This window comes from Cottoperca gobio, chromosome 9, assembly GCF_900634415.1.
Source record: "Cottoperca gobio chromosome 9, fCotGob3.1, whole genome shotgun sequence".
Lineage (NCBI taxonomy): Eukaryota > Metazoa > Chordata > Actinopteri > Perciformes > Bovichtidae > Cottoperca > Cottoperca gobio.
In genome coordinates this window covers 10711899-10739158 of record NC_041363.1, presented here as the reverse complement: position 1 = coordinate 10739158, position 27260 = coordinate 10711899, and the positions used below count along the sequence as shown (strand labels likewise).

At 40.5% G+C, this 27260-nt stretch overlaps 2 protein-coding genes across 2 annotated transcripts; one reads left to right on the top strand and one right to left on the bottom strand.

Annotated features, from left to right (window-relative positions):
- Nucleotides 1–20: 20 nt before the first annotated feature.
- myo1ha (myosin IHa) lies at nucleotides 21–8650 on the bottom strand. The gene is made up of 31 exons (XM_029440853.1): nucleotides 8522–8650; nucleotides 8320–8435; nucleotides 8035–8233; nucleotides 7859–7939; nucleotides 7202–7381; nucleotides 7008–7106; nucleotides 6814–6930; nucleotides 6656–6727; nucleotides 6442–6561; nucleotides 6300–6367; nucleotides 5973–6078; nucleotides 5812–5892; nucleotides 5635–5726; nucleotides 5239–5333; nucleotides 5089–5135; nucleotides 4333–4412; nucleotides 3714–3820; nucleotides 3514–3631; nucleotides 3277–3390; nucleotides 3115–3191; nucleotides 2959–3027; nucleotides 2793–2877; nucleotides 2556–2718; nucleotides 2383–2466; nucleotides 2202–2295; nucleotides 2083–2138; nucleotides 1864–1999; nucleotides 1708–1778; nucleotides 1068–1165; nucleotides 575–674; nucleotides 21–461 (listed from the first exon to the last, which is right to left on the bottom strand). Exons 1-31 carry the CDS (start codon nucleotides 8642–8644, stop codon nucleotides 435–437), a joined length of 3075 nt encoding a protein of 1024 aa, XP_029296713.1. The 5' UTR covers nucleotides 8645–8650; the 3' UTR covers nucleotides 21–434.
- Nucleotides 8651–20210: 11560 nt separating this feature from the next.
- On the top strand, nucleotides 20211–26199 carry foxn4 (forkhead box N4). Its single transcript, XM_029438868.1, has 10 exons — nucleotides 20211–20284; nucleotides 20877–20977; nucleotides 23313–23479; nucleotides 24030–24145; nucleotides 24237–24347; nucleotides 24621–24748; nucleotides 24873–24969; nucleotides 25068–25275; nucleotides 25457–25849; nucleotides 25949–26199. The coding sequence occupies exons 2-10, from the start codon at nucleotides 20898–20900 to the stop codon at nucleotides 26197–26199; spliced, it is 1551 nt and encodes a 516-aa protein (XP_029294728.1). The 5' UTR covers nucleotides 20211–20284; nucleotides 20877–20897.
- Nucleotides 26200–27260: the final 1061 nt, after the last annotated feature.

Sequence of the window (27260 nt, the reverse complement as noted above, 5' to 3'; positions counted from 1 at the left end):
ACATACAAAATTATCATACAAATGGCTTAATTTTGAGGATCAGAATAGCACATTCTTCGAAGCAGAGTTTGAGTCATGTGTTCTATATATTAAAATAGTTTTGTAGATTTAAATGTTTGATTTACAGTCCAATGTCATGCTTTGCTTTGAACTTTATTGGTCAAAACAGCAGACACAAACCCTCTTAAAAACAGAATGATGTTAAAACTTTAACCTCTCGTGAGACTATAATATTCTTTGGTGGAAAAGTAAATTCATCATTGCCTTGTAAGAATGGAAGAGAAACATGTTGCTGTACAACAGAGCAAGCTCTTCCTGGGTTTCTAAAGTGCTTCTGGTCAGGTGTGTTTTCTGTAGACATTTTGATCTCCCCTCAGGGGTCTCCTGATGAAATATGCAGGGGCTTCTTGTGTGTCGTCTCAACCCCACACATGTTACCGTGTCCTAGCCCGAGTGGCAACCTGCAGTGACAAACGGCTTGATTCATGTGATACTACTTTTGTCTGCTGATTAATCTTAGAGCGGAGCATCATATAACACGAGCGGCTCTCTTAATCATAAGCACTCATCTCACCACCATCAGGTGTCCGTTCTTGGCCTTGTATACCATGGGTTCCTGTCCGGTGCTGAAGTCCACCGCACTCTCTTTACCTGCCTGGATTTCAATCTTGATGCTGAGAATCGATACACAAGTGTTTTTAGACCAAACAGCACATCAAATCCAACCGCTTTGATTTCTTAAGACATTAAAGGCAAACACATTGTTTCTTTAATGCAGTGGTACATTTTGAGAGTTTGGGCTCTTTGCTTCCATGTTTCTGTTCAGAAAGAAAAAACATCCAAATTACACATATTGATTTTTATTTTACTACAGTTTGTCTACTTGCATTTGTAGATTACTTCTAAATCCACCAAAAGTTAGCGTTAGATAAAGCCTAATTTGCATATTTAATGCAACAAAGATAATTGTATTAATGTAAGTACTCAATTGGGGAAGTTTTATGTTGATATCTATTAGTTCAAATGTTTACCCTGTTCACCTGTAGTGTCTCCCCACGCAGACTCACCTGCCCTGAACCACTTTGATTGCATTCTGTTTGTTAGCAATGACTCCGAGTTTGGTCAAAAACTCAAACAAGTGGTCACACTGCATTAGAAGGTCCCCCTGAAACAACCACAACACAATACACAATTAGACAAATGGAATATACATTAAAACTTTTCATTTTGTAGCCTATGTGGATTTAAGAAACTATGTACTCAGCATTTTATTTTGAAGGAATGTTTCCTTTCAATAACACAGTAGTAAAGCTGCTTTAACACTCTTTATCTCTGTTAATGTGTACTTGAAACAGAACATCAAAGACATTTATAAATGTTTGATATTCAATGGTACATTGTAATAAAAACATCACATTTACAAATAATAAGTATAAATGAGATAAGAGATGATAAAAAAAAGTATAATACAAAAACGATAAAATACAAGTGTGCAAACATCGGCAGCAGCAAAAGTCCTGTAAAGGTGCAGTATAACAGACATGGAGGGATGTGTATCGGGTTGTTAAATGTCGTGGTTGGTGTAGTGGCAGTGTTGTCAGAATCCACCAGATCTGATCATTCACATTTACACTATAATAAAACTTTGCCAGTGGAAGTAAAACACGATGAGCCCAAATATCTCCTGCATGTTATATATCCACATACCTTCTGTTTAGGGTCCTCACAAGTTATGTGGAATACAATGATGCCATCAGTCAAGTTACTCACCGAAATACCTGCAATGAGTAAAAAAAAAGACACATTTAGCCCAATATGAATACATCCCTAATGCAGAAATACATATCATCACATTGTCCTGACCTTTGAGAGAGGTGTACAGCACTCTCTGTTTGATCTTGGCTTCCTCGATCACGTAGGCAGCTGTCTGGGTGAGGATGAGTTGTCGCGGCCTTGGTTTGAAACCATTCCTGTCATATTTAATCACCGGGACACCGTACTACACAAACGAGAATGCACCACGGTGAGTCGTGTTTGATGTGAGGCTGTATTACCTCTGGGTGTATAGTGACTTTTTATTACCTTAATGTGCTCATTGCGAATCATCTGGAGAACCCTCATGTTTATGTCTTGTTCACCTGGAGATAATAAAAAGATGATGAACAGAAAAGGTGCACTGTGTGAATGTATCTGCTACTTACTGATTCTGGTGTCCACAAAAGGTTGAGCGACACTCTGTGGATAACTGTCCTTTTTGCCCTTGAAGATGGAGCTGGTAAGAAACTTCAGTTGAAACTGAAGGGTCAAATAATATAAAGTTGATCACTACAAAAAGATATTATGATGATGCAGATTTATATAATGTATTTGCATGTGTGTTACCTGAGCTTTTTTCTGGGGCGTTATTCCTCTCACATACTTGCGCACCATAAGACGGTAGTGAAGCTTACGCAGCATCTCTGATGTCTGACAAGAACCAAAAGAAGCACGGAGTCAAAATAAAAGATAACCTTGTATGTAATCGGATTGACAATGAAGTTGGTTAATCCTTGTACCTCTGTCAGCACTGCTGGTGGAGTTTGCCACGAGGTTTTATCCAAAACCGTCTTTGGCAGGTTGCCTTTGAGCCTGTTCAAGTAGTTTTGTCTCACAAAGGCCAGGTACTCCGAGTTATCTGTGTTTTTTGCTTCCCCTCTGGTCATGTAACCTTTGATGAATCTAGAAATGATTGTAGGATATTGTATTAGTGAAAATGTGACCGTAAGCATGAGAGGAGTTGTGACATTTCTTACTTCTTGATTACTTTTACAGCCCAGGCTCTCTTCTCTCTCTCCTTCCTAGCCTGCACTCCTCTCCAGCAGGTTTCAATCTTAGTGGCTAAGGATATAAAACATATATTAGAGGGTGTGTGATTTACTTTTACTCACACAACATAACATCATGAATTGTGAAATTTACCAGCTTCTTTCTGTTTTTTGAATTCTCCCTTTGCTTTGTATCCTTTGTATTTGGCCTGGAGCCTCGTTGCTGCAAATTCAGAGCATAATAATAAAATCAATAAATGCATTGCAGCTAGTAATGACTGAAAACGAATCACAGTCGATTTGCACTCACCCAGTTCATGTTTACATTTCTCAAAAGCGTCCTCTGTGGCATAAAGTGTCCTCGGATGGCGGATGAATATTTTGGTACTATAACAAAGGAAAGAAGATGAATGTTTTTGGTTACTCCTTAACGTGTGTTCGCTCTGTTGTATTTAGGGAGCGCTGTCCTCACCGTCCCATTTTGTACTCATATGGCAAGTAGCCTAGATGTTGAACCAGCACTTCCACTCCATCAGCAGGCACTCCTCTCCAGTGAGGCCAGGTGGCTGGGCACAGGGGTTTATATCTGCAAGATGCACCAAACAACCCACTCAGCATGTTTTAACTGCACTGGAGAGGAACTTCTTAAACTGAGGGTTTTCATTTAAAAAAATCAAGCACAGGGTCCAAGCTCTGGGGTCATTCACACCTCTTTAAGAAGACTTCAAATTTGCGTCTGTACGCAAAACCAGCTCGTCGGACTCTGAGGTGCTCCATCAGGCCCAGGTACTTCACCTGGTGCCTGATGAGCGCTTCGTCAAATTGACCTGTGCAAGAGAGTCAAGAATCAAATTCAAACGTCTCCATCCTGTTAACAAAATAACTTCATGTTCCTATTAATTAAAGTACCTTGCTGCTTGGACTCATTGGGTTTCAGACAGCGCATGTACCAGGCCTCTTTAGCCATGAGGATCTCTGTCAGCTTCAGCAGGCTGCTCTTAAACTGAGTCGCCACCTTCAGACACAACATGAGGGTCATAATCCCCAACAGTTCCTCTGTCACATACATATGGCTTAATGATGACACAGACAGACTGAAAAGATGACTTGCCTCAGTGGTCACTCTATCAAGAACACTTACTGATTTGTTTCTTATCTATAATCTACATTTTCTTCTCTTAAAAAAACTAAAATATGTGTCTATATTTTCTGCATGGGCTACAGTCCCTTTTAAAGCACATTATGTGTTATTTATGTGGTTAGTAAATAGTCAATGGAATAATCTGTACTATGTGATATGTGATCTCGTCATTGTAGTTCGAGCGGCCATTGTTTTTGTTAGTTTGTATCTTGTATGTTGAAATTGTGCATCAATAAAAACTATTTTTGGTGCATGCAAATATCAGCGTGTAAAAACTCTCCTTTTCCACTCTAGATAATATCCAGAAAAAGAAAGATTACAACACAGTACTGCTGATAATATATAACATCAGCTTCATTATTAATACAGTTGAAGGAGCACTTACATGTTTCTGGTCTTCGCCTGCTGTCTGGATCCATTGTGCAGAAGCACTCTCTCACTATGGCATTTTTAGACTGACAAATCAGCTATCAGAAGTTGGGATAACACACATATATTAGAGCACACCGATGTCCCCTAATGTGTGATACTTAAACATTGTTTGCCAACCCTTCTTGTATTATTTTCATCAGTGAAAATTTAAGTTGAATAGATTTTTTTCACATTTGTCAAACAGGTGTGACTAATAACTGTTATTTAAGTTATAGAAGTGGCGTAAAACAGAATAATACAAGAAATACAAAGAGAAATAACACATACAAGTATAATTGTAAGCTTTTTTATTTATCTTCACATTTATCGGTAATTTATTTCTATATATATTTATTTCAAGATTTTAAGAAATATATTAATAAATAATTATTTTGCATATTAATTTATCTATTTTTTACATGTTTTTGCATTTATTTTTTAATCCCTTTATTTTTCCTTTATCTTTTCTCTATGTTAGACACAGGTCAAGCTCAGAAAGAAAGAACTCATCGTCACAGAATCATTAATAAATGTGCAGTTTCCCATGCAAAAATGTATATGTAATAAATACATAAATACATAAATTAAATCATGCAGGAATAAATCAACAAATACATTTGAAAATAAATGACAATGTGTATAAATATTCTTTTATGTTTCGTTATTTGTATAAAAGAGGTCCCAACATAGTGCCACTCCTTGCTTCACATCATAAAAAATGTGTAGACTTACATCTTTTATGTTTCTGTATAACAAGTCATTGTTTTTGTCCAGGAAACCTAGAATGTCACACAAATAGACAAAAAATAAGGCTGTTAGTCAGTTTAAAAAAACATGTTTAGAGGTTTGAGTAACAGGGCCTGACATTGTGGTTTCTTTTACCCACAACGCAGTAGGTGACCTCCCCGGCATAATGCAAGAGACGGAAATCTCCCCTCTCCAGAGTCTTACGTGTCATTTTGTCAGCCAGTTTGTGCCTGCAGTCAAAGAGGTGGGGAGAGACAGAGGGATGAAGAGCGAGAGGCTATACAGACCAATCCTAATCCTCCGTCTCTATCGGCTCACTGTCGGCTCACAGACGAGAAACCAGTCAGCAGAACGATTGATGAATGGGGTTAGACTTTAGTGTCGAGCAGAAGCTTTGAATTACCCAGTAACGTTTAGATGGAGTTCATACTTAATTAAAAGCACCTACAAAACACTGATCATGTAAACCTACCTACTTGTGAAATAACCTGTAGGAGTGCGTGCTACGCTACGATTAGGTTTTTAACTCACGTGACAAAGTGAGGGTGATTTCCCATCTTTTCTTCCAGCCTCTCCAGGAAGGTGAGATCTGTGGCATCTCCTGGCCTGAGACACTCCTCATCCTGCAGGATTATCATCAACACATGATAATAAGTTAGTTTCAGTGTTGTGCGTTCAATATGCTCTTCTATTCCAGTAAATACTCGCCAGTATTGTTATGATGCCTCTGTATTTATCCTCAACCAGGTCGCAGATGATCTTGTTGTTGAAGAATTGAACTGGTTCCCACTGAGGGAAAATCGTAAAAACACTGTCAGTGTAAACATAGTCATCGATTCATTATTCCACAGTTTCTGTTTCAGGTTTACCTCAATATCCTCTGATTCATATTCTTCCTGCTCAGCTTTGAGTGTCAACTGGATGAAAAGCTGCTGCAGCTTCTCATTGCAGTAGTTTATACAGAACTGCTCAAAACTGAGGAAATGGGTCACGACAAACAGGTCAAGCTCAGGAAAGAAATCCTCATCACAGAATCAATCATACATTTGCAATGTTCCCCATGTGCTTCATGATGTTTTCTATACAAATGTAATATGTTATTGTATGTTTTAATACTATAAAGCAACCTTCATCAGGGTATCGGACATAATCAAATCAGTGCCACAATATTTAGAATAGGAAAGATTTCTGCCTACCTGTTTACATAGAAAACCTCAAATCCATATATGTCCAAAAGCCCTATTACAGTCTTCCTCGAATGGTCCTGGAAGAAAAGAAATAAAGTCAGTAAATACTCATCTTCAGTGCCTTGGATTTGTGACACACTCTTCTCCTCACCCTGTTCTCCATGGACTCGTTGATCCTGTTGACGAGCCAGGTGAAGGTCTGTCCATAGATGGCTTTGGCCAGGGCATCTCTGGCATAGATGGCATGATCGATTGTGAATGGGCTGAGGACCTTTACAGTAAGACAACATTAGCTTCTTTTCAACCACTACAGGGAACCTTTAAATGGAAACAAAAGACAAAGAGACGTTGTAACATGCATGCACCTGTTCTTTTTTGGCTTCGATTTTCCTGTATGTGAGTCCCTCTTGGAGACTGTGAGCATCAACTCCCAGTAACTGCAGGGAACATTCAGGGAGGTTATTCTTTGACTTTTTGTAATTATCCTGGATATCCAAATATTGTTTTACTTCTATGTTCTTACATTTGATACCCAGCGCAGCTCTGCATTGTTGTTGTTCAGGAGGGCGTGGCCTCTACTGTCGGAGTCAAACCGAACATTCCCCAAGTGGAGAACGCTCGCAACGGTCCCGAACAAGTGCTGCACAGAATGTATTTGTAAGGTAATGCAAAACTAGCAGGGAAGAGTGAGTGCTTAGAATCCTGCATCCAACTTACATTAGTGTTAATGTCATCAATGTTGATGATTTGTAGTGCATTTTTGACTGTTTTCCAGTCATTTCTGTCATTAATGGAAGACACAATGGCACACTCTCCCTGTCAGAAACAGCAAACATAGCAACACATTGTCAAAGTTTTCTAGTGTCTTCTAAATCTATGTTATTAAAACAAGGTGACTGAGTCATACATACTTGGGTTAGATAGTTGTAATGCTGGCAGTCTCTCTCCAGGCCCAGCTGGTGCAGCAGGTCCTCCTCTCCTCCCTCCACTAGCTGGTAGAAGATGTGGAAGTTTCTCTCGCCGTGATTCTGATGAACGACTCTTGACTTCTCCAGCAGGTAGTTCAGGATATGGCCTCCGACAGCATCACCCTATGGGCATCATGATCCTAAACACAGCAGCTCTACAACTTGCAGAAAAAACATAGCCTATGGTCCAGTGGACAGATTTAAAAAATCCTCTTAGGATAAAATATCTTCTTTTTGAAAGCTATTTCTTTTAGTATTGTTAAAGGAATCTTACATCTTTCCTATTATTTCAAATATCTTTGGATGAATAAATTGATCTATGAGTTCTTTGTTTGCCCTTTCATTCCTTTTTAGGTTTCTAATTAATTGTTATAATTAAACTGAGCATTTAAACAAAACAAAAATGTTGTTAGAATTAGCATGTCATTTTTACTTCATATATTATACTGTCAATGCACCTTGATTACTTCTCCCCTAATTTTGGATGGTAGTAGAATGGGTTGCTTAAAGAACATAAATGTTCTTATATTTATTTCTTACTTATAATGTATTCATATATTTCTTGGAAGTCCTTCTGTGAATCTGTCTCTTGATTCTTACCTGGCTGTCAAACTGAATATCCATATACTTCCCAAACCGACTTGAGTTGTCATTTTTCAATGTTTTGGCATTGCCAAAAGCCTGTGGGGAAACACCAAACCACATGGAATAATTAATGTTAGCATGACCTGCTGTTCGGTATGTCATTACAATGATGACATAAGCAATCATCACACCTCGAGGACCGGGTTGGACATGAGCATTTTGTCCCTGACAGTGTTTAGCAGAGTGGTGCTTGGACAGCTGACGGCGTAATACTGCAGAATCTTCTTGGAGGCCTCCGTCTTCCCTGCTCCACTCTCTCCAGAGATGAGGATGAAGTGATTGTTAAACTCTGTCAGCATGGTTTGGTAGGCGTTGTCTGCCAAGGCGTAGCTGTAGGGATGCAGAGCAATGAGAATATTTCACAGCTAAGGTCACACATGCACAAATATTTATAGTTTCACAGATTTTACACTCACATGTGTGGTGGGAGCTCAAAAAAGTTGATGCCCATGTAGGTTTCCATCTGTTTCTTATTGTAGATGTCCACCTCTTTGTAAGGATTCACAGACACTACCAGTGTGCCAATGTAGGTCTAAGATAAGAGTTAAAATGATAGAATGAATTGTTAAGATGCATTTATTGGCAGCAGGCATTTAATTGGTCCTTTCCAAGACTCACATAGATGAGATCTTTGCTGAAGCGTTTCTTCAGGTTGCTGAGGAAGGCTGCCTCTGTGGTTTCATCCAGGAGGACAAAATCCTGGATTCCAACCCGGTCCCTGGCGGTCAGGGCGCCCTCCATGTCCAGCTGACCCTGTGCAACAAGTTGTATCAACCATAAGGCAGCCAAATACACAACTTAATGCAGTGGGAATAACTTTTTAAAGTATACATGTAGGTACAAATTCCTGGTGTTCAGCATCATAATCTAAAGATTTCTCTCTTTCTGAAACCTATTACACATTCAATACTTCACAGTACTTAACAACTTTATGAATTAGTTAGTGACAATAACAAGTGTAACACATTTTAAATGCATAACAATGATATCCCAAATTCTCAGCCATGTATTTTGACAAATGCGGCTGGATGAATGAGTGTTTGCATAAATGGCTCCATGGGGGTGTCGGAGCTGGAAAAAAAGCACCAGAAAAAGCACAAACATGGTCCCTGTTAGTTCTATTGAAATAAGAGGTCTAGAGGTCCTATGTGTCTTTGAAGCAAAGCTCTGTGATTGTGCAGACGAACAGACAGAAGCTAATGATCGCTACACAGCACACAGGGACCTTGGCTGGCAGCCCGTAGTTCAGTAGAGCTGACACACCAACCAAACACAACACACTGTGCAAATGGAATTGGGGAGCCCAAAACAGCGGCACATTTAAGAGGCATAGTGGGAAAAATTCCACCAATCTGTTTTGCATTCTCAGCACCAACACTTAGACCAAAGGTTTTCACAGCTTTTGTTGGTTTTGTATTTTTTCTCTCTCTCCTTTGGAAGCAGAAGTCCTTTGATTCTCAACTCTCTCTGTAAAAACATTAAAAAAGATAATCCATTGGATCTAATTGACACAAAGCCCTCCGCCCCCTCCCCCCACCTACTCCCCCTGCCTCTATCCTCCGCCTATGGCCCTCATTTCTTCTGAGAAAGGCCAAGTGTTTTTGTCCTGTAAATACCACGGAGCAGAGACAAAAAAGACGTCTTTAAAATGCAGTCTACAATCCATTACACATATTCCCCCTGCATATCCATTCAGTAATTATTCATTAGAAAACATTTAACGTCACAGTGAATTTCACACTAGGCAGTCGAAACACAATAGAGGAGATTTGGCCTATTTTGGGGTGAGGAGTTGGGGAGGGGTTGGCTGTACAGAGGAAGGGTGAAGGCGAAGGAGGGGGTGAGGAGGGGAGCTGTATTTGTCTGATCTGAGAACCTCTGAATCGGGGCCGTCTTGAGACAACGGGACAGACTAAATAGTGCAGTAACGGTCTGTGCCCCGCTGCTTGCTGTGACACTCATTTAGTGTGCCCCGGGGGCGAACAATAGAGGCTTGTTCTTAGCAATCCTGTGCTGTAATTTGGACTTCATTACTTTGCTCACACGGGGCCCCATGGAAGGATAGAGGAGGCTAGTCAGATGAGAGTGTTTTTTTCCACCTGTCAGCCCCTCACCCCCAATGCTCTCACCCCTCTCTTCAACAATACCCCTCACCCCGTGTCTCCACCAATAACCCTCACCCGACCCCCTTCCCATAGCCTCCCCCCTCCCAGCCACCCACTTTAAGCCAATGAGACAGGTGAACAATATCATTGAAGGAACCCTTTTTTGGACGTCAGAATCAATCTGGCGATGTGATGGTAGTGGTGCTGGTGTGGGGTATCTGTGACACCCCCTTTCTTCATGGGAACAAACTTCTCTCAGGGAAGCACAAGCAGACAATATGCTGGGACAGCGTGACTTAGGGATCTGCCATACAGTATTACAAGTAATAACATGAACAGATAAGCTCCTGTCAAGAGGAGGATTAAAGAATTCAGGGGTGATGATAATGCTAATGTTTTGGGTCATTCCGCGCACTGACAAAATCTAAAGGTTTGTAGTTTCCCATTCAGGTTTCCTTTGGTGTCCTGCAGGTATTTCTTTTTAAGAAAGCTGTCTGCAGCATGCACAAGTGTTTCTAATGACATTGTGCTAGAAAGGCTGAACATTGAATGGGCGTTCTCAGTCCAGCAGGACAAGAAAGAAAGAGGCGAAGAAAGCACCTGACTATATAGAAAAAAAGTCCTGCTTGTGCATGTGTTATTTGTGGCTTTATATAATACAAACCAAGTGAACTGGGTTGTAATTCTAGTTATAATTAAACAATCAACGGCCCAATCACATGCACAGCGGAAAGAATGATTATGTAAGGAATCCACTAAGCCATTGTCAGATCAGGTGAATTGCCTAGCTACCTCAGAGCACAACCAATTGTATTTTAATTAAGAGATGGTCCCTCATCTTGGTCTAGAGTGTCAGTGTTTCCTGAGACAGAGTGAACTCATCTGTGTGAGAAGCAGAAGTAGACGAAGGAGGGAGGGGGGGTGGGAGCTGCTGCAGCAATTTAGTAACAAAGTAAGAGGAAAGTTTATCTCCCTCTTAAAGAGGATTCTGTCTCCTTGTCTCATGTGTTGGTAATATCTTCACTTAGGGGAGAGAGACTAACACAGTTTTGTTCAGCTCGGGTTATACAGACCAAGGCCCTTTTTCTCAAAAACAACTTATAGCAATAGTTATTTTGGGAAATAGGCGTATTAACTTTCTGGCGGAAAATAAGACGAGAAGACCACTGTCAAATAGGAAAGTCGATTTTCTCATCTAACTTTCACTTATAAAGTGTGACCTTACAAATGGGACTAAGATCATTTTAGCATTTAGATGCCTTTGGGAAATGGGTCACTACTCACGGAACATAAATTCACACTGAACTGTGAAGCTTCCTGTAGCCTACAGACTTTAAAACTCTTTGACAGCATCTTTAGTATGATATCTAAACTGCAGCAAATACTTTAAAATGCAACAAACCTGGTGACAAAATCAAGACATTACAAATGTTTACAACACGAAAGAAAACTCAAACCTGCATTTCTGTGGTCGTATTATTATTCTGCTGTCAGATGCAGATTTTCAATCAGGATCCAAACTGAAAAGAAAAATGTCTCCAGAGAAGTTAGATGAGAATAGCGTGTCCTCCTGTGTCTGCTTGCATGAAGACAATCAATGAACCTGTAGACACCAGATTGTTGACAGTTAGTTCGCAAAAGTCCAGCTTCTATAATACTAATTTAAAAAAACAACACATTTACTGTCCTCCCCCCGGGTTTGTCTTGTAGCTCATTCATCCAGTGTGCATTAGTAGTAGTGATGGTGATGCTGTGTGGAGGCCCACATGCACATATGCACAGGCCCAGGGCACTGTGGGCCAGGTGCTTAATCATTCATGTCATGAGAGGTGGAGGGACAGGGAGATCTTACTCAGTGCTTACCTGGGTATCTACTGCTCTACTGAGTGTAACATAACGATACAGAAACAAGATCCAAACCACACCAATCCAACCATCCCCCTTTCCCTCTCTCCTTCTTCTCTCGTCTCTAAGCTCCATTACATCACTACCAACAGCTTAAAGCCCCCGGACTCCTTCTTCCCTGCTGGCACAGTCAAGGTCTGGTTACTGATCTTTGATTAGATGGATACATTACAGACTAATCGCCAACTGCTTTATTACACAGTATAACAATGCTGGTCAGGGGACCACCATTGTTTTGAGCGGCAGTCTGAGCTGCCAATGCTTAGAGCTTCTGTACAATGCTGCTGGGTTGACGCCCAAATGCAATTACCTCATTTTTTGCTTGGGTGGAAGCAATTACCAGATAAAAGCACCTTTAATTCAAGTTCTTCCGGCAGCTTTCTAATGACTTTAAGGCTATGATTCTTGTTTTTTAAAACTCTATTCTACTCAAATGTCTTTATTAGAGTTGATGATGAAGAAGTGACAGGAATTTAAGGGAAAGGGAGATGTGAAATGACATGTAGCAAAGGTCCTTGGCCAGACTTGAACCAGGGACATGGTGAACGCCTAAAATCCAGCATGTGCCTACAGTGTATGCAGACTTGACAATAAACATAACAAAATACATAAAAAAGTCGATAGAAACAATGTAAAATACTCACGTAAAACATCCTATCAAAACCAGTAAAGCTAGGGAGGGCAATTTATTTTAAATATTTGTTGAAATTCTCTTTACATCCCAACAGCAATCGGTAAATCAAATACTCTTAAAAAGAAAAGAAAAATAATCTGTTATCTGTGGAAGTCGCAGGTCTGTAATAAGCCCGACCAATCATTTCATCAAGTGGCTTTAAAGAAGGCCTAAATGGAAAGGCTGGTTTTCTTTTAGGCTGGATATTTTCTAAATCTAGCTTACTCTTGCTGGTTTCTCCAAAGTTGCCTATCCCAGCTTTAATTACTCTAAAATATTTACAAATGGCAGAAGAGTATGCATACAAAATACTTTTGGCAAGGCCACTTAAATCGTCTGTAGTAACAAGAGTAAAAGAGTCTACAGCCATGCTAGCGGCTCAACTGCACTTTGAATGTAATGCTAATGTCAGCATTGCTAACATGCTCTCAATGACAAAGCTAACATGCTGATGTTTAGCAGGAATAATGTTAGCTGTATAGTTTAGCGTGTTAGCATGCTAACATTTGATAGTTAGGACCGAACACAAAATTAGTCATAAGTTAGGAATTTGGTGATAAAGCAAATGGTAATCCATCTAATAGTTGTTGAGTCATAAAAACCACAAATGTCAACCTCATGGTGGTGCTTGAAGAAAAGTGAGGGGATCACCAAAGTCAGTAGGATGTATCCTATGGGGGCCACAATACAATGCAATAGTACAATAGTTGTCTGGACCAAAAGTGGTTTACCGACCGACCGACAAACCGCAAAGAAGTTGCATTGGTACAAAATGTAGTTTGATCACATTAGTTATTGCTTTCAACTAGATGCTGACTCACTTGCTGAATCACTTGCTGAAGGTGCTGAGCTTAAACTTTGTTTTGATGCTATATCTGCTAACAATAAGACATAGATGGATATCCTAAACCACTGTTAAATTAAAGGATTTGGTACAGGAATTCTAACTCCTTGTGAAACTTACTTTTGTGTAGAAAAAGGACCATACCTTAAATAGCTTTGTGGACAGAGACTGGGTGGGAGTAAAAATATGTTTACTTCTGTTACCTGGTAATCACCAATGTACAACACACACCCTCCAAGGTGACACAGGTGTCCATTTTCTCTACTCTGGTGACCTAATTGTGTGAAAAGATCAGGCTTCACTCAATTTATGGATTGATTAACATTTGGAACGCTTTCAGTCAAGTGTCTATGATGGGTGACCAGTTGAGTGTTCAGCACATTTGAATTATTCACCCTCCACTCCAGAAAAGTTGTCAAGGTTACCTCTGCCGACGCCCCACCTCTCCCCCTGGCCCAGCGGCCCAGCAATGCTTGTCCAATCTTAACAAGCTTTGTGCTACCCACTGGGCTCTGATTCAGCACGAGACCCGGCAAATCCAATTACACAGGAGTCAGAGAGGTTGATTTTCCCATTATAGATTCCATGCTGAGAATGAGAGCTGATGATAACACTCACATCAAACCACTACTGCCCCCTCTCTCTCTTCTCTCCTTCTCATTTTGTCTCCATTTCACTGTTTCCCTCCCATTATTTCTCCCTCTCTTCCTATCTAATTCCTCTTTTCCCAAAGACCTTCTTTCTTCCCCCGTCCCTTTCTTTGGATCTCTTCGTCTTTCATAGTCCATTATTCTAATTTTTCAGAGCAGCGTAACAAAGTCCTGGCCCCGTCATCATTTCAGTCCTAAAGTGCAGGTGTCAGCGAGGTTGCTTCATACTCCACATTGCTTTTTTTTTTTTTACTTATATAATATTTCTGTCTTGCTTAAGAGACCAGAAGGATATACAACATCATTATGTCCCTCTTGTGATGTAATTTCTTATTCTGCCTCATTTTTATGTACTGTACCTTTAAATATTGTATTGCATTATGCTTAATTTGACCATTTTCTTTACCCAATACTCGTTTACACACCAGGAATAAAAAAAACATTTCCGCTACGATAACTTCTGCACGGTCATTGCAAAAACTAAATGCACAGTAATTCAAACAACTTGACTTAGGGGTGTCTGAGTGCCACCCTTAGGGGACAACATGTGCCTGCTGTGACACATAAAAAAGTTACTGAGAGCTCTTTTAGAAATGAGACTCTTTTGCACTCAATCGGATGTGGAAAAAGAAGAGGACTTTTGCTCCATCTTTACCCTTTAGGGCACTGAGGAGGACTGACCTTTCCTCAGACCAGAGGCTTTGGTGTTGGCACAGGTCACTCAAAGGTCAACCCCATTGACCTCTCTAAACCTTCAAGGTTTTTCTGTGATCCTGCAGGACAATAGGATTGTGAAGTCCGGCAGTCTGTCCGGAGAAGTCGCCTGCCGTGTAGGAGAGAGGATGGCATGATGGGAACTGCAGGGGCAGTATCTTGACCAATACTCGACATACTGAAGTCTGGCAGTGAATAAAGAAATATCTATATCTTTAAAATGTATTTAAGTAAAAACACTTCTTAAGAAGTAAAAAATCTTGCAATGCAAATATTACTAATTTTACACTATGATGCATTATACTATAAATATTTTAACTAGTTCATATCGTATTGGACAGTATAATCTGTAATAACGTATAATATAAACTGCTCATACGTTTTGTAGATAAAATCTTAATCCGTATAGTTACTAGTAACTACAGCCGTCATGTAAACGTGGATGAGTAAAAAGTAAATTTCACTTTGAGTTGCAGTGGAGAAGAAGTGTGAAATAGCATGAAATGGAAATACTCAATTAAAGTATAAGTACCTGAAATTTACACTGAAGTACGTTACTTGAGTATATGTTGCAGCAACATGTTGAGGTCATTCTTGCTAAAGGGTCAGTTCACCAAATCAAATAAAAATTAATGATGTCTGATTTCCATTGAGCTCCTTCAGTTTCAAGGTCCTGGTATTGCACAAGCTGTCTCACCGTCACGGCCTACTGGGACACTTGAATAGATTGGAGCCATCGTTAGTGTTACACTTGTGATTTTCCAACTATGAAAATGTCTTCTGTGAAAAAGGCTTATTTCAAAACGAAATGATGCCTTTAGTTTTCAGTGAACTCTGTAGACAGCTAGGCCTGTGTATAAGACAAATAGTGTTTTTTGTTTACCTTTTTTTACCTTTATTTTTCCTTTAAATGTAGGCCTAATTTGGCAATGCCTTGAGAACCACACGTTCACTTCCATTGAACTTGTATTGCCATGCAATAAGATGAGCGTAAACTGCATTTAGTGGACAACTGAACATGTCACCAAATAAAACTAAAACTGTCTACATGGCTAAATACTGATAGGGATTTTATGTCGCTTCAGCTTTCTATTTGTGATTTGGGTGAACTGACCCTTTACTACAAGTTTCTTATATCATAGCTGCATTAGAGGATTTAACTGTTCAGTTTCAATCTGTGTTTAGTGTACTGTCTGTCTGTAACTTTGTATGGTACTGTTACTATCTGATCAGGTCTCAATGAGATTTTACCTGTATAAATAAAGACTAAAGAAATCTTCTAGTTTGCACACTATTATCATTTTTTATAGATCAATTCCAATTCCCTTTTGACTATAAATATGTCCAGGAAAGGCTACACATGAATGAGAATACGTTGCTAAATGAAATGCACCTCAATGCTGATGTTGTTGTGACATCACTCTGTGAAGGTGTAAGTATACTAAAACCTATTGTACGTCGTTTCTGACTGGATGACATTTGACAGGGCAACCTGCGGCCTGACAGTCTGCTCCGTCCAGGTTGAAGCTTCACTGAGAAAACAAAGTCTTTGGCAGGACACTGATGCTGCGCCTTGGCTAAGCATGGCTGACAGCAGCTTCCTCTGTGCGGCCAGAGGGTCACTCTGGGTGACACGTTGTTCTGGGGGGACACTGTGTCTCTGCCTGCAGAGGAGATTAGAGGGGGCGAGCTGACCTCGTTCTCAGAGGGGCTGATGTGTTTTGAGTAAACACTTGGTGCAAGACAAAAACACAGGCTACAAACACAGGCCAACCCTCAGGCGGTGAACCCATTGTTTCCACATTACTCCTGAACAGGCATGAGTGAGGAGGGCCGTCACTGTGTGTTCCTGAGCTGCAGGCAGGGAGTCCTCATGCCCTCTCTTGAATGCATGACACACGGCCAGGAAAAGCTCTCAGAGTCATTGCCATTAACTTGATAGTCACTACCTGGGCATAAATGAATATTTTACCATACATATATATGCATGGGGCAGCTGTAGCTCAGGAGAGGAACAGGTTGTCCACTAATCATAGGATTGGCGGTTCAATCCCCAGCTCCTCCTATCCACATGTTGAAGTGTCCTTAGGCAAGACACTGAGCCCGACATTACTCCTGATGGCACCTTGCATGGTAGCTGACCTTATATGTGTTATAGTTCCATCTACTTTTTAACAGTACATTTACTCAAGTACTGTACTTAAATACATTTTGAGGTACTTTACATGACTATTTCTATTTTTTCTATTTTACACTTCTACTCCATTCATTACATTTTGGAGGCAAATGTACTTTTTACTCCACTAAATGTATTCAACAGCTAATCACTTCATAGATTTGAATTATTAATACAAAATATATATAAATTCATAAATTATGATTTATTGTTCAAATATTAAGCTACCCAGCACTATACTTTTGACACTATACTTTTTAAAGTAATTAAAATAAGATGCATCTATGTGGGCGTCCCGGTAGCTCAACCGGTAGCACAGGCGTCCCATATACAAAGGCTGTGGTTTTTATTACCACCATCATGCTGATATGTACTAAAGACATGCACACCTGCACAGGGACAGAATAATAAATAAAAAAACTAACAATAAAATAATTAATAGTTTTCAGAAGCTCATAATGTTGCTTTGCATAACAAATGTTGTATTGCAGTTGGGGGAAACCACAAGAAAACTTCCGTGGGAAGGAGAAACAGTCAACACAAGAACGGTAGATCCTCATCAGTATTAACTGCAAGCCCCTAAACTGAGTATTTGCTTGTTAAAATCTGTATTTTAAATATTTTATTTGAAGGTGTTTCTGTTATTGTGTCCCACCAACTCTGCACACCTGCAGTAAATGTCTGCATGGTGATAATATTACCTCTTTTCTTTTTCATGCGCAGTTTTGTGTTGGTGGTAAGTATATATCCAGTTAAAGGAGGATCCACTTGTTGTGACCCCAGTTATTCTTTGATATCTTGTGTTTTCCATATGAATTTTTGGAGATGTTCCCTTTTGCTACTTCTCATCATTTTTGACTGAACTTATTAATAACTGAAGCGGAAGCATTTAAAAATTCAAAGTGTAAATTCAAGTTATAACAGCCATAGCAATTACAAAGCAGAGTCATTTTAACTCAACTAAACTAAATTAATAAGCAGTAAGTCTCAATTTAAACATACAGGTGTGATAAATAAATGTTTAGCGGTTTCACCAAACACAAACAGTTGGTACAAATGTGGTTTTGATTGCAGTGCTGCTGTATTGTATTTCCAAAAGGGTTGCATTGATCAATCTTCCAACTGTTTTTCTCCATTAATCAATTGATCCTTGGTCTATACAAATAGTAGAATATCTTTTTTTAAATCCCTTTTTTTTTAAAGGCCTTTACAATCAGATACTCCTAAATGCAAAGATATTTAATTAAAAATAATACTGAAATTATGAATCAAATATTTTTTACTGTCAGCTCTAGTACGATGTTTCAATATTTGTTTTTGTTCAAGTCCTGCAGCTGACACTCTATAATATATAGTATGAATACTATAACTGTTAGGCTGATGTGAACCTGTGGCATTATATGCAGTGGTCACCCTGATACTCAAACGGCACCATCATTACCACCTATAGTCTTGACCTGCAGTACCTCAGACTCTATGAGCACACTCCTCACTCTGCCCCACAGTGTTTCCAGATCATAACCCCGCGGGCTTTAGGACCTTCAGGATCTACTCTCTGAGGATGGTGACGGTCTTGTTTTTGTCCGTTACGTTCATGCATGTAATCATTGATTGTGCCTATTGTGACAGGCCGATTTACCATCTGTAGGGTCCCATGGGGCTGATACTGCTGCTGTCACTGCAGTCTCCCTACAGACTTTGAGGAATTCCCCTTTAATTTCCGGCCGCAAATTTTAATCTGCAACAGGTTTCATACTTAAATCTGCTAAAACCATACCTGCTTGTGTTATCTCATTTAAGCGCGTCAGATGTTTACATCAGATTTATGTCATTCTTGATGTCCTATCAAATCATATCGCAGTTTAAATTGATATATTTAATTTGGAAGACAGCCCAATAAAGTTCTAATCAAACAATAGAGAAATTTAACTTTTCCTTTGTTGGGACCCCCTGGAGTCTCCACGAGGACCCCATGGGGACCGTGAATAACAGCGATAAGATGTTTCTCGGAAATTGTGGTAAAAGTAATTAAACAAACAAATAATGACGTCGAACGCTACTTTTCTACAATAATCCTTTTTTTACACGGACGAATCGTCTAGATCTTCACACAATGGGGGGGGAGTCTATTAGACTATCCTTGAAAAAATCATCATAAATTGTCACTCAGAGTGGGTACTGGTGTTTTTCTTCTTGTGTAAAATAAGTTTTTTTCCATGGCGTAACAACTCACTGAAATGCCTATTTATAATGAACATCAGCAGTTGGGAGTGTTTGTGTTTCTTTTCTTACAGCTTCAGTGAGCAGGTGGTCAGAGTCATTTCTTATTTGTTGGTGTATTGGTGTACTGAAATGTGTTTCCATCGTAAGACAGTTTCATGAAGTAAACCTGCTCTGCAGACGAGTGTGTGCCTTTGCCGCCTCCTGCTGCAGCACACCCGGCCCCCTGCCCTCCCTACGCGCCTCCCCGGCTCTTTTTCCCACTGCCAAGAGGAGCAGGACGCGGCCACAGCGGCGGGAAGCAAATTATCCACAAGCACTTCCCTTAAAAAAAAGTTCACACTCACATAGCTTACACAGATGCCACCACAAGTAGCGACTCAAATCGTTTTAGACCTGATCGAGAGAGCTTACTCGGAATAACCTGACAGGAGGATATAGTGGAGCAAAATGGATATTTAATATTTGATTCTTCTTTTTTTTGGCTATTTCTTTTATTGCGCTTAATCTGGTTCAACCGTTTTAAAATATTCAACATTTTTTTGCCGAACTAGTCTAAATAGCTTCAACAGGATTTAGGCCTGAACTTGTATTAAGACGTGTGCCACTGCCACTGGAGGAACAAGCGCACAAGAAACAGACAGGGAACTTCCTAAAAGAAAATAGCCTATAATCGCATCTCTTTAATAATCATCTAATAAGAGGACTACAATGTCTGGGTGAAGTCTGAGCTGAGTTTAAATACAGCAGACTTGTTAGATGCAGTGGAGGAGCGCATTGTGACATAAAGTCCCCCCAAAACTGAGAGAAAAATAAACTCTCATCATCGCTACTTCTGCACTTGCTGTGGGAAGTGTGGAGGTTGTCGGGACTGTTAACAGGCACTGCATTAACAGCAGCTGTCAAACTCATGGGATCCTCCTGCCCCCCGGGTGACTGGGAGCGCTGCTGAAGTCTCTACTGCGCATGTCAGAGCGCTGGACAGCTCCAGAGAGGGAAATTTAAAAACGGTTTGGAGAATCCAGTGCAACACAGAGAAATACAGTACAGGGGCTCGCGACGGCTCACACATTCTTCAATATCATCCAAAACAGGTATATTTTGATTATTTCTCTCTTTCAGCATCATAGTCTTTGTCATATTGTTGGTTTCTATGATAATATTGAGATTTTTAAGTTTTTTTTTACTTTAACCATAGTCTTTCTGTAGGCAGGCTAAACGACATTTAAACCTGAGCTAATGTGACCAAACTTTTATGTATACATTTAAACTGAATGCCTATTAAATCCAGGTCATATTATTCTATTTCATTTGAATGAAATTGAAATAGTGAGTGTAAGGTGAACAAAAATGATTCAAACTGTAAAATGGGCTTCAGCTACAACAAAGGCACACTGATGCTTAAATGTTATGTACTACTTTTAATTCATATTTTAATTTGTTTTGTGTTAAATGTTCATTGAATCTTATATTTAAGTTTCAAATGTATGCTTTTTTTTTTGGAGCAATTTTATATTTTCAGAAATAGGACTTCTGTTCCACTATGTTTATTTACTGAAGGAGACACCATTTGAAGTTATATTATTAATATTGGGGTTATTTCTTCTACATATCTTGTTTATCTCAGTTTAAAGACTCACCGGGGGGCTAACCTGAAGTGTGTTGATTTTATTTATTTAATCGCAGCGGTACCACACATCCCAGGAAATGATAGAAGGTGGAATTACATCCAGGATGTCAGGAATAATTGAGAATGCCGGGCATCATCCATCTCCACAGGACTACAGGTAAGACTTGTGATTTAAAATATGTTCAGTTATATTAGTATCTTCCAACACAAAATAACATTATTTTTTTGTTGAATATTGTCGAAAACACTCAGGAGGAAATCTGTGACGCCTCAATAGATTAAAGGCATATTTTTATTAATCAAACCTTCAAAAGGTGTCTCCCGAATGGTCATGGAACAAACTGTCCGACCCCACTATGTTTAATATGAAGGTAGATGGACAGCTCTTTTTGTGCATGGGGGGTTTCATGAAAAAGCAGAGAGAGAAAAAAAATCCTGAAGAATAAATGATTTTCAGTCTGAATGGATCTGTCAGAAACCATCAGCTCTGTTTACACTCCCGCTGTCGGCACACGGAGAGCCTGAGCCTCTTGGCCTGCCTGCTCAGGGGGAGACGGGCGCTCTGGGTCACCAGTATGCACAAGTGGCTCCCAATTAGAAAAGGAGGGAGGAAGGGAGGGAGGCAGGGAGGAGGAGGTGCAATATTTAGTGTTGTTGAACCTCTGGGAAGGCTAGGATGATACATGGAGAGACCAGTTCTACATGTTTTGCATCAGTGAACAATGTCTATGCTGCTGGTAGAGAGAGAGGAGGGGAGGTGGGAATACCCCCCATGTATCATCTGTACGTTTCTATCAGTTTGTATTGGGATTCTATAATGGGAAATTGCAACCTCGAGTAGATTTGTGAACAAAAGTGTAAAAGTACTACTAGTACTATAGAAAATATTGTACATAGTTCTGATTTGAGTGTATGCACAGATGGGTTTAAAAAAAAAAAGGAAGAAAGTCTCTTCGACATTCAATCAGTCATAGGATCTCAGAATTGTATGCTTGAACAATATATCTTCATTTAATCAGAAGTGAAATAAGACTCTCAGCAGCAAGAGAAAAGAAGAAAGAGAGTCAGAATCACAAACGCTACACCAAACTTCAAAGCTCCAGCTGAGATAGTGACACTTCGCAGGGTGTTAAACTTCACAATGCCACCTGCTGTAAAACAATGATCACTAAATCATTTACGGGCGCATGCAAGGTGTTGGAGGACGTGTACTGCTGATTCCTGGCTGCAATGATGTCACTTCTTCAGACGGCAGACACAGAGCACTGACCTCAAACTACACTTGCTCCCCCACTGACCCGAGGCTCCATTGATTTCCCCATTTAGGGAGGATGGGGCGAGGGGTGGGGGGGTGGGGGGGGGGGGGTTGGGTGAGGTTAGAGGCTGGAAAGGGACAGGGAAGCAGATGGCATCCTATTTGTCCCTCTTATGTGAGGGCTGTCATTCCAACAGATTAATGCAAGGGCTGTGTAAAGAAAAGAAACGACAGAGACAATCAAGGAAGGGTCTGGGGAAGACAATAGAGCCACGTGCCACTGGGCAGATTTGTCGTTTGGGACACAATAGGTGATCATTTTTCAATAGACAAGGCCAACTGTTACAGGCAACATGTGCTGCTGTCCCATGTTTCAAACGATCTCATGCGTTGTTTACTTATGATTCAGCCAATGGTGGAAGGCGAGGCCGTGGTCACCTGACACAGGGTTGATTTTTTTTTTTTTATAAGGAGATTTGGTGTGTGTATGAGGGGGGGGGGGTGTACTCCTACACTGTCCACAGACCCTAACTGAATAGTGTGTGTTGTCATAGCGACCCCAATTACTAAACCCTTGCACAAGTGTGTGTGTGTGTGAAGAGAAGACTGGAGAGGATTCAAGAGGATTCCTCTCTTTTCTTTTCTTTCTCTTGGAAAAGGCTCGCCACATAAAAGATGTAATGACTGAAAGCTGATTGGTGCTGGCAGTGCACGGGTTAAACAGAATTCTTATATTCAATCCACTTTATGGCAAAATGTTTATAAAATTATAGGTTGAAAAAAATATTCTTAGGTGAAACATAAAATACTACATACGACAAATTGCTATTTAAATGTTTTTATTTTTTCAAATTTGTTTTTATCATCGTCTAAAAAGCAGAATAGTATTAACTATGAGACAAACAAAGATCAGTGTGCCCCTCCTGAAAACAAACAAACAGATGATTTACTCTGAATGGAAAGCTTGTTTAACACCGTTGGTGATTAAAACTGTCGCTGCTAAATAACACTTGTAGTTAATCTGCTTATGGTAAATCCTGATGGCACGGCTAATACACGGCTTTGCTGAGCAGCTCTCATCTCTGTTTGCCCACATTCACACTCATTACAGTGGTTTTGACTTTGAAGGACAAAATGTTCTATCTTAGTGTTTAGATTTAAATTCCACTTGTGGTCTGTGTGTGACAGCCGTGTTAACCCCTCCTCAAACCTCCCCCCTCCTCCTCCTCTTTTGAAGGCTTCTGACCACGGACCCCTCCCAGCTGAGGGAGGAGGACCTCCCTGGGGACCTGCAGTCTCTGTCATGGCTCACCTCTGTGGATGTGCCCCGACTACAGCAGATGGTTGATAGCCGGGGCCACAGCAACGGGCCCTCCCAGGGCAGCTTGTTGGAGCAACAGACAGGTGAGGTGACAGGGAGGGGACAGTGCAACATTCAAAAACTGCATCTTCTCTCTCATTGGATAAATCTGGACTGCTGGGTTCTTCTAGATTTCTGGCCTCTGCAGATAAAAACACAGTTTTATAACAAAAGATAAAGACCAATGAGAATCCAAGACTGCTGTTGTTGCCATTGGGAATTGTTCTTCACTGAAAACAGTTCAGAGATGAATCCATTTGGATAGTTGTGGTGGGATTTGCTAAAGTTTGAGGTATACCTTAAAATTATATAACATAACATAATTAAATAGTTACTTACAAGACCATTCCACAGACCTTATATTAAACAGATACATTGTGTACCACTTTTAACAGAAGTTTAAGTATAAACTTCTTATATGTGGTATTTCTTTGTTGCTATGAGCATCAAAAACAAAGTACCATTAAGCCCAGTTCTACTGTACGCTGCAGCCAACATCTTCAAACATCAAAAATCACACCATATCTGGAAAAAAAAGGTTTTTCAGTGAACTTTCCTTTAATCTAATAATAACCTGGATGCTCCTTCTCACAGCTCAGCTGAGCAACATGACTGCGATGACAGCGGGTCAAGGCTCCATGCTGCACCTCCAGAGCAACATGCAGCACAGCCCTCTGGGAATCAGCATCATCAACACCCACAGTGGAAGCGTGAGTTTTAACAGAAGTGCAAGAAAAAATGTGTAAGAGTTATGTTTTTATTGGGGTTGATTGACAAATATGACTGAATCTGCTTTCACAGATGTCTCCATTCTCCATGAATGGGCTGCCCTCTCCGGGATACCAGTGCCCTACCTCAGTCTACCAGTCTGCACCCCAGCAGGTCTACTCTCTAACCCAAACTGGACAACAGGTACCAAACGCTCAGCTGTACTGATGTACTGTAATGTTCTCTCATTTTCTGGTGTTGCTTCTTGTGTGGATTGCCCACATTGACCTCTGTAGTCAATGCTACTTGATGCAAATGATATTTTAACATCGACTCAATCCTTCCACAAATCGCAGACTTGGAAAATACAACATGCTCTTTCTTCAAAGTTAATTCTAAGCTTTATATAAAATTGCTGATTTTATTATTATTGTTTTTTTCTTAATGCTTCTTTTTGTGGATTTCCATTTTTCTTAGTGTTCAACTGGTGGGCTTTATAGCAATGTCTCTTTCAACAACCAAAGTCTATTCACACAACCTCGTCTGGCTCCACAAGACCAGGAGCTGCAGCCGAAGTCTTTCCCCAAGCCAATCTATTCCTACAGGTCAGAACCTCACTCACGTAGCTCACATATTATAATATCCATCAAACACTCGGAATTATCTTAAGTGTATTTCAACTGCTTGAAACCTACATTCAAATAAAGATTTGTTGATTCTTTTTCCCAGCTGTTTGATTGCCATGGCTCTGAAGAACAGCAAAACTGGCAGCCTCCCAGTCAGTGAGATCTATAGCTTTATGAAGGAACACTTCCCTTATTTCAAGGTATGACACTGTAGTAATATTACACAAAAGGACTAAAGGAGACGGTGCATGTAGATAAAGAGTGTGACTCATTATACACTTCACCTCTCTCCCTGCAGACTGCACCTGATGGATGGAAGAACTCAGTCAGACACAACCTGTCCTTAAACAAATGCTTTGAGAAAGTGGAGAACAAGACGAGCAGCTCATCCCGTAAAGGCTGTCTGTGGGCGCTGAACCCTGCCAAAATTGACAAGATGGAGGAAGAGATGCAGAAGTGGAAACGCAAGGACCTCCCAGCCATCCGCCGCAGCATGGCTAACCCTGGTTAGAATACATCTGTTTAAATTAATTGGATTAGAATCCGATAAGTTAAAAGTTATTTGGAAACATGTCTAGGTGTTGTTATTTTTCTATGTTCTGTTTGCGCTCCATACCATGTGATCATGGTCCTGAGTCGCATCAATAAATACAAATCCGAGTTTGATAATCTGTGTTTTTCCTGCAGATGAGTTGGACAAACTGATCACAGACCGCCCAGAGAACTGCAGACGTAAGGCTCTAGAGTCCGGCATGACCCGTCTTCCCAGCTGTCCCGCTGGCCTCCCGCTACCCGTCCAAAACCAGATGCAGCCTCAGCCAATAGTCACGCTGTCCCTGCCCTGTTTACCCATGCACCAGCACCACCAGCTTCAGGCCCAGCTCCACGCTCAGGCCCGCCTTGCCCCCATGTCCCCTGTCCCGGCCCAGACACCTCCCCTCCACACGGTCCCTGACCTTTCCCACAGTCCACTCACCCAGCACTCCAGCAAGCCGCCGGAAGATTTCTACAGCGTGCATGGTGATACACACACAGAGGTGGATGCACTGGACCCCAGCATCATGGACTTTGCCCTTCAAGGTAAACACTTGTTTTGTTAAGTGTCATCCCTGTTTTGTGTTAATTGTGTATAATTGGAAGTGTTGTTGCATCAGCTCACGTCTCCATCTATCCGCTCAGGTAATCTGTGGGAGGAAATGAAGGACGACAGCTTTAACCTGGATGCTTTGGGTACCTTCAGTAACTCACCCCTCCGACTATCAGACTGTGACTTGGGAACAGCCCACCTGACTCCCGTCTCCACTGGAGCAAACCTGCCGCTGTCAGATGTGCAAGTGACGGGCCTCTACACCGCCTACACCTCCCAGGATCACCTGTCCTCCCAGTATATGGGCGCACCAGCCAACAGCAAGCCCATCGCCCTGTTATAAAGCAGCTGAACTGTGTCTAACAGAGTCGACCTGATTCATTTAACTGTCTGAGGATATCTGCGGACGCCAACGGAAGAAGACTGAGGTCAAAGTCTTGATTCCTAAAAGTACAAACCACACTGCTTTCCTACAGTCAGCTGGGAAGTACTCGGAGAAGGACGTTTGAAAATCATTTCACTTACAGTCCACAAGAAAAGTGCTCATTAAGAACTAAAACTGCTGATAAATTAAATTATGTAAGATTTGAAAAATATCTAGCTTTGCCAAGCAAAGACTCAAAGCCTGTGCGAGTACAAAGACTCTGGAGATGTACGTGTAAGTTAGCATCCGCCAGTTTTTCTACTGTTCACTCTGCGTGTTAAAGCCCAAACATACTGTAGCTCCCCGTCTCTTGTCTGTTGTATTGTGCTAGACATATTTGCTGTGATGTTTTATTTATATTTATGAAAAGGCAGGCTGGAGAAGGTCATGACTCTAGCAATCTTTTGCTGTATATATTTGAATGTTTTAAATCGCTACCGCCACTGAAAAGCTTTCTTTCGACTGTATTTACCCACTTCATTCCAAAATGCCGTCGTGTGCCAACACTTTGAGTAATCCAGATTTGACACATTATTCTTTTACACAGTGTGATTAACATGTCTCAAAGTCAGATGTATATTATGTTCATTAACTTGATCATAATAAAAATCAAATGGGGGAATAAAATAAGTTTGTTTTGCCAAAAATAAATCAATGACATTTATTAACAAACAGTATTTGGTAGAATACAAGACACAGAAGAGAGTTTATATACATTCAAATGAAATGTCACGGCTGATATTTTGATCAGAGGTGAGGCAAAGTAAGCCATCACTTGGGGAACCACTTTGGCGATTATTGTCCAACCTGAGTCTTAAGAATAACTGCATTTTATCGGAGATATACCAACAAATATTTAAGAAAAGCTCAAAAAGTATCACATACAATGTCCCAGTATCTCCTATCATTCATAACATTGTCTTAGCACACAAAACACTTCAGTATAGATGCACATAAACAGACAGGAATAGACGTCCATA

Bases quoted from the DNA above. Each gene is read 5' to 3' on its own strand.
- myo1ha (XM_029440853.1), bottom strand. From the start codon at position 8,644: ATGGAGGGCGCCCTGACCGCCAGGGACCGGGTTGGAATCCAGGATTTT. The intron at 3,821-4,332 runs ATGTAAGTGCTC...GTTGTGTCTGAA, and splicing joins AGCAGGCGAAGACCAGAAAC to GGTGGCGACTCAGTTTAAGA. The intron at 1,166-1,707 runs GTATGTGGATAT...TGGTTGTTTCAG, and splicing joins GTGAGGACCCTAAACAGAAG to GGGGACCTTCTAATGCAGTG.
- foxn4 (XM_029438868.1), top strand. From the start codon at position 20,898: ATGATAGAAGGTGGAATTACATCCAGGATGTCAGGAATAATTGAGAAT. The intron at 20,978-23,312 runs GTAAGACTTGTG...CCTCTTTTGAAG, and splicing joins CCATCTCCACAGGACTACAG to GCTTCTGACCACGGACCCCT. The intron at 25,276-25,456 runs GTTAGAATACAT...TTTTTCCTGCAG, and splicing joins CCGCAGCATGGCTAACCCTG to ATGAGTTGGACAAACTGATC.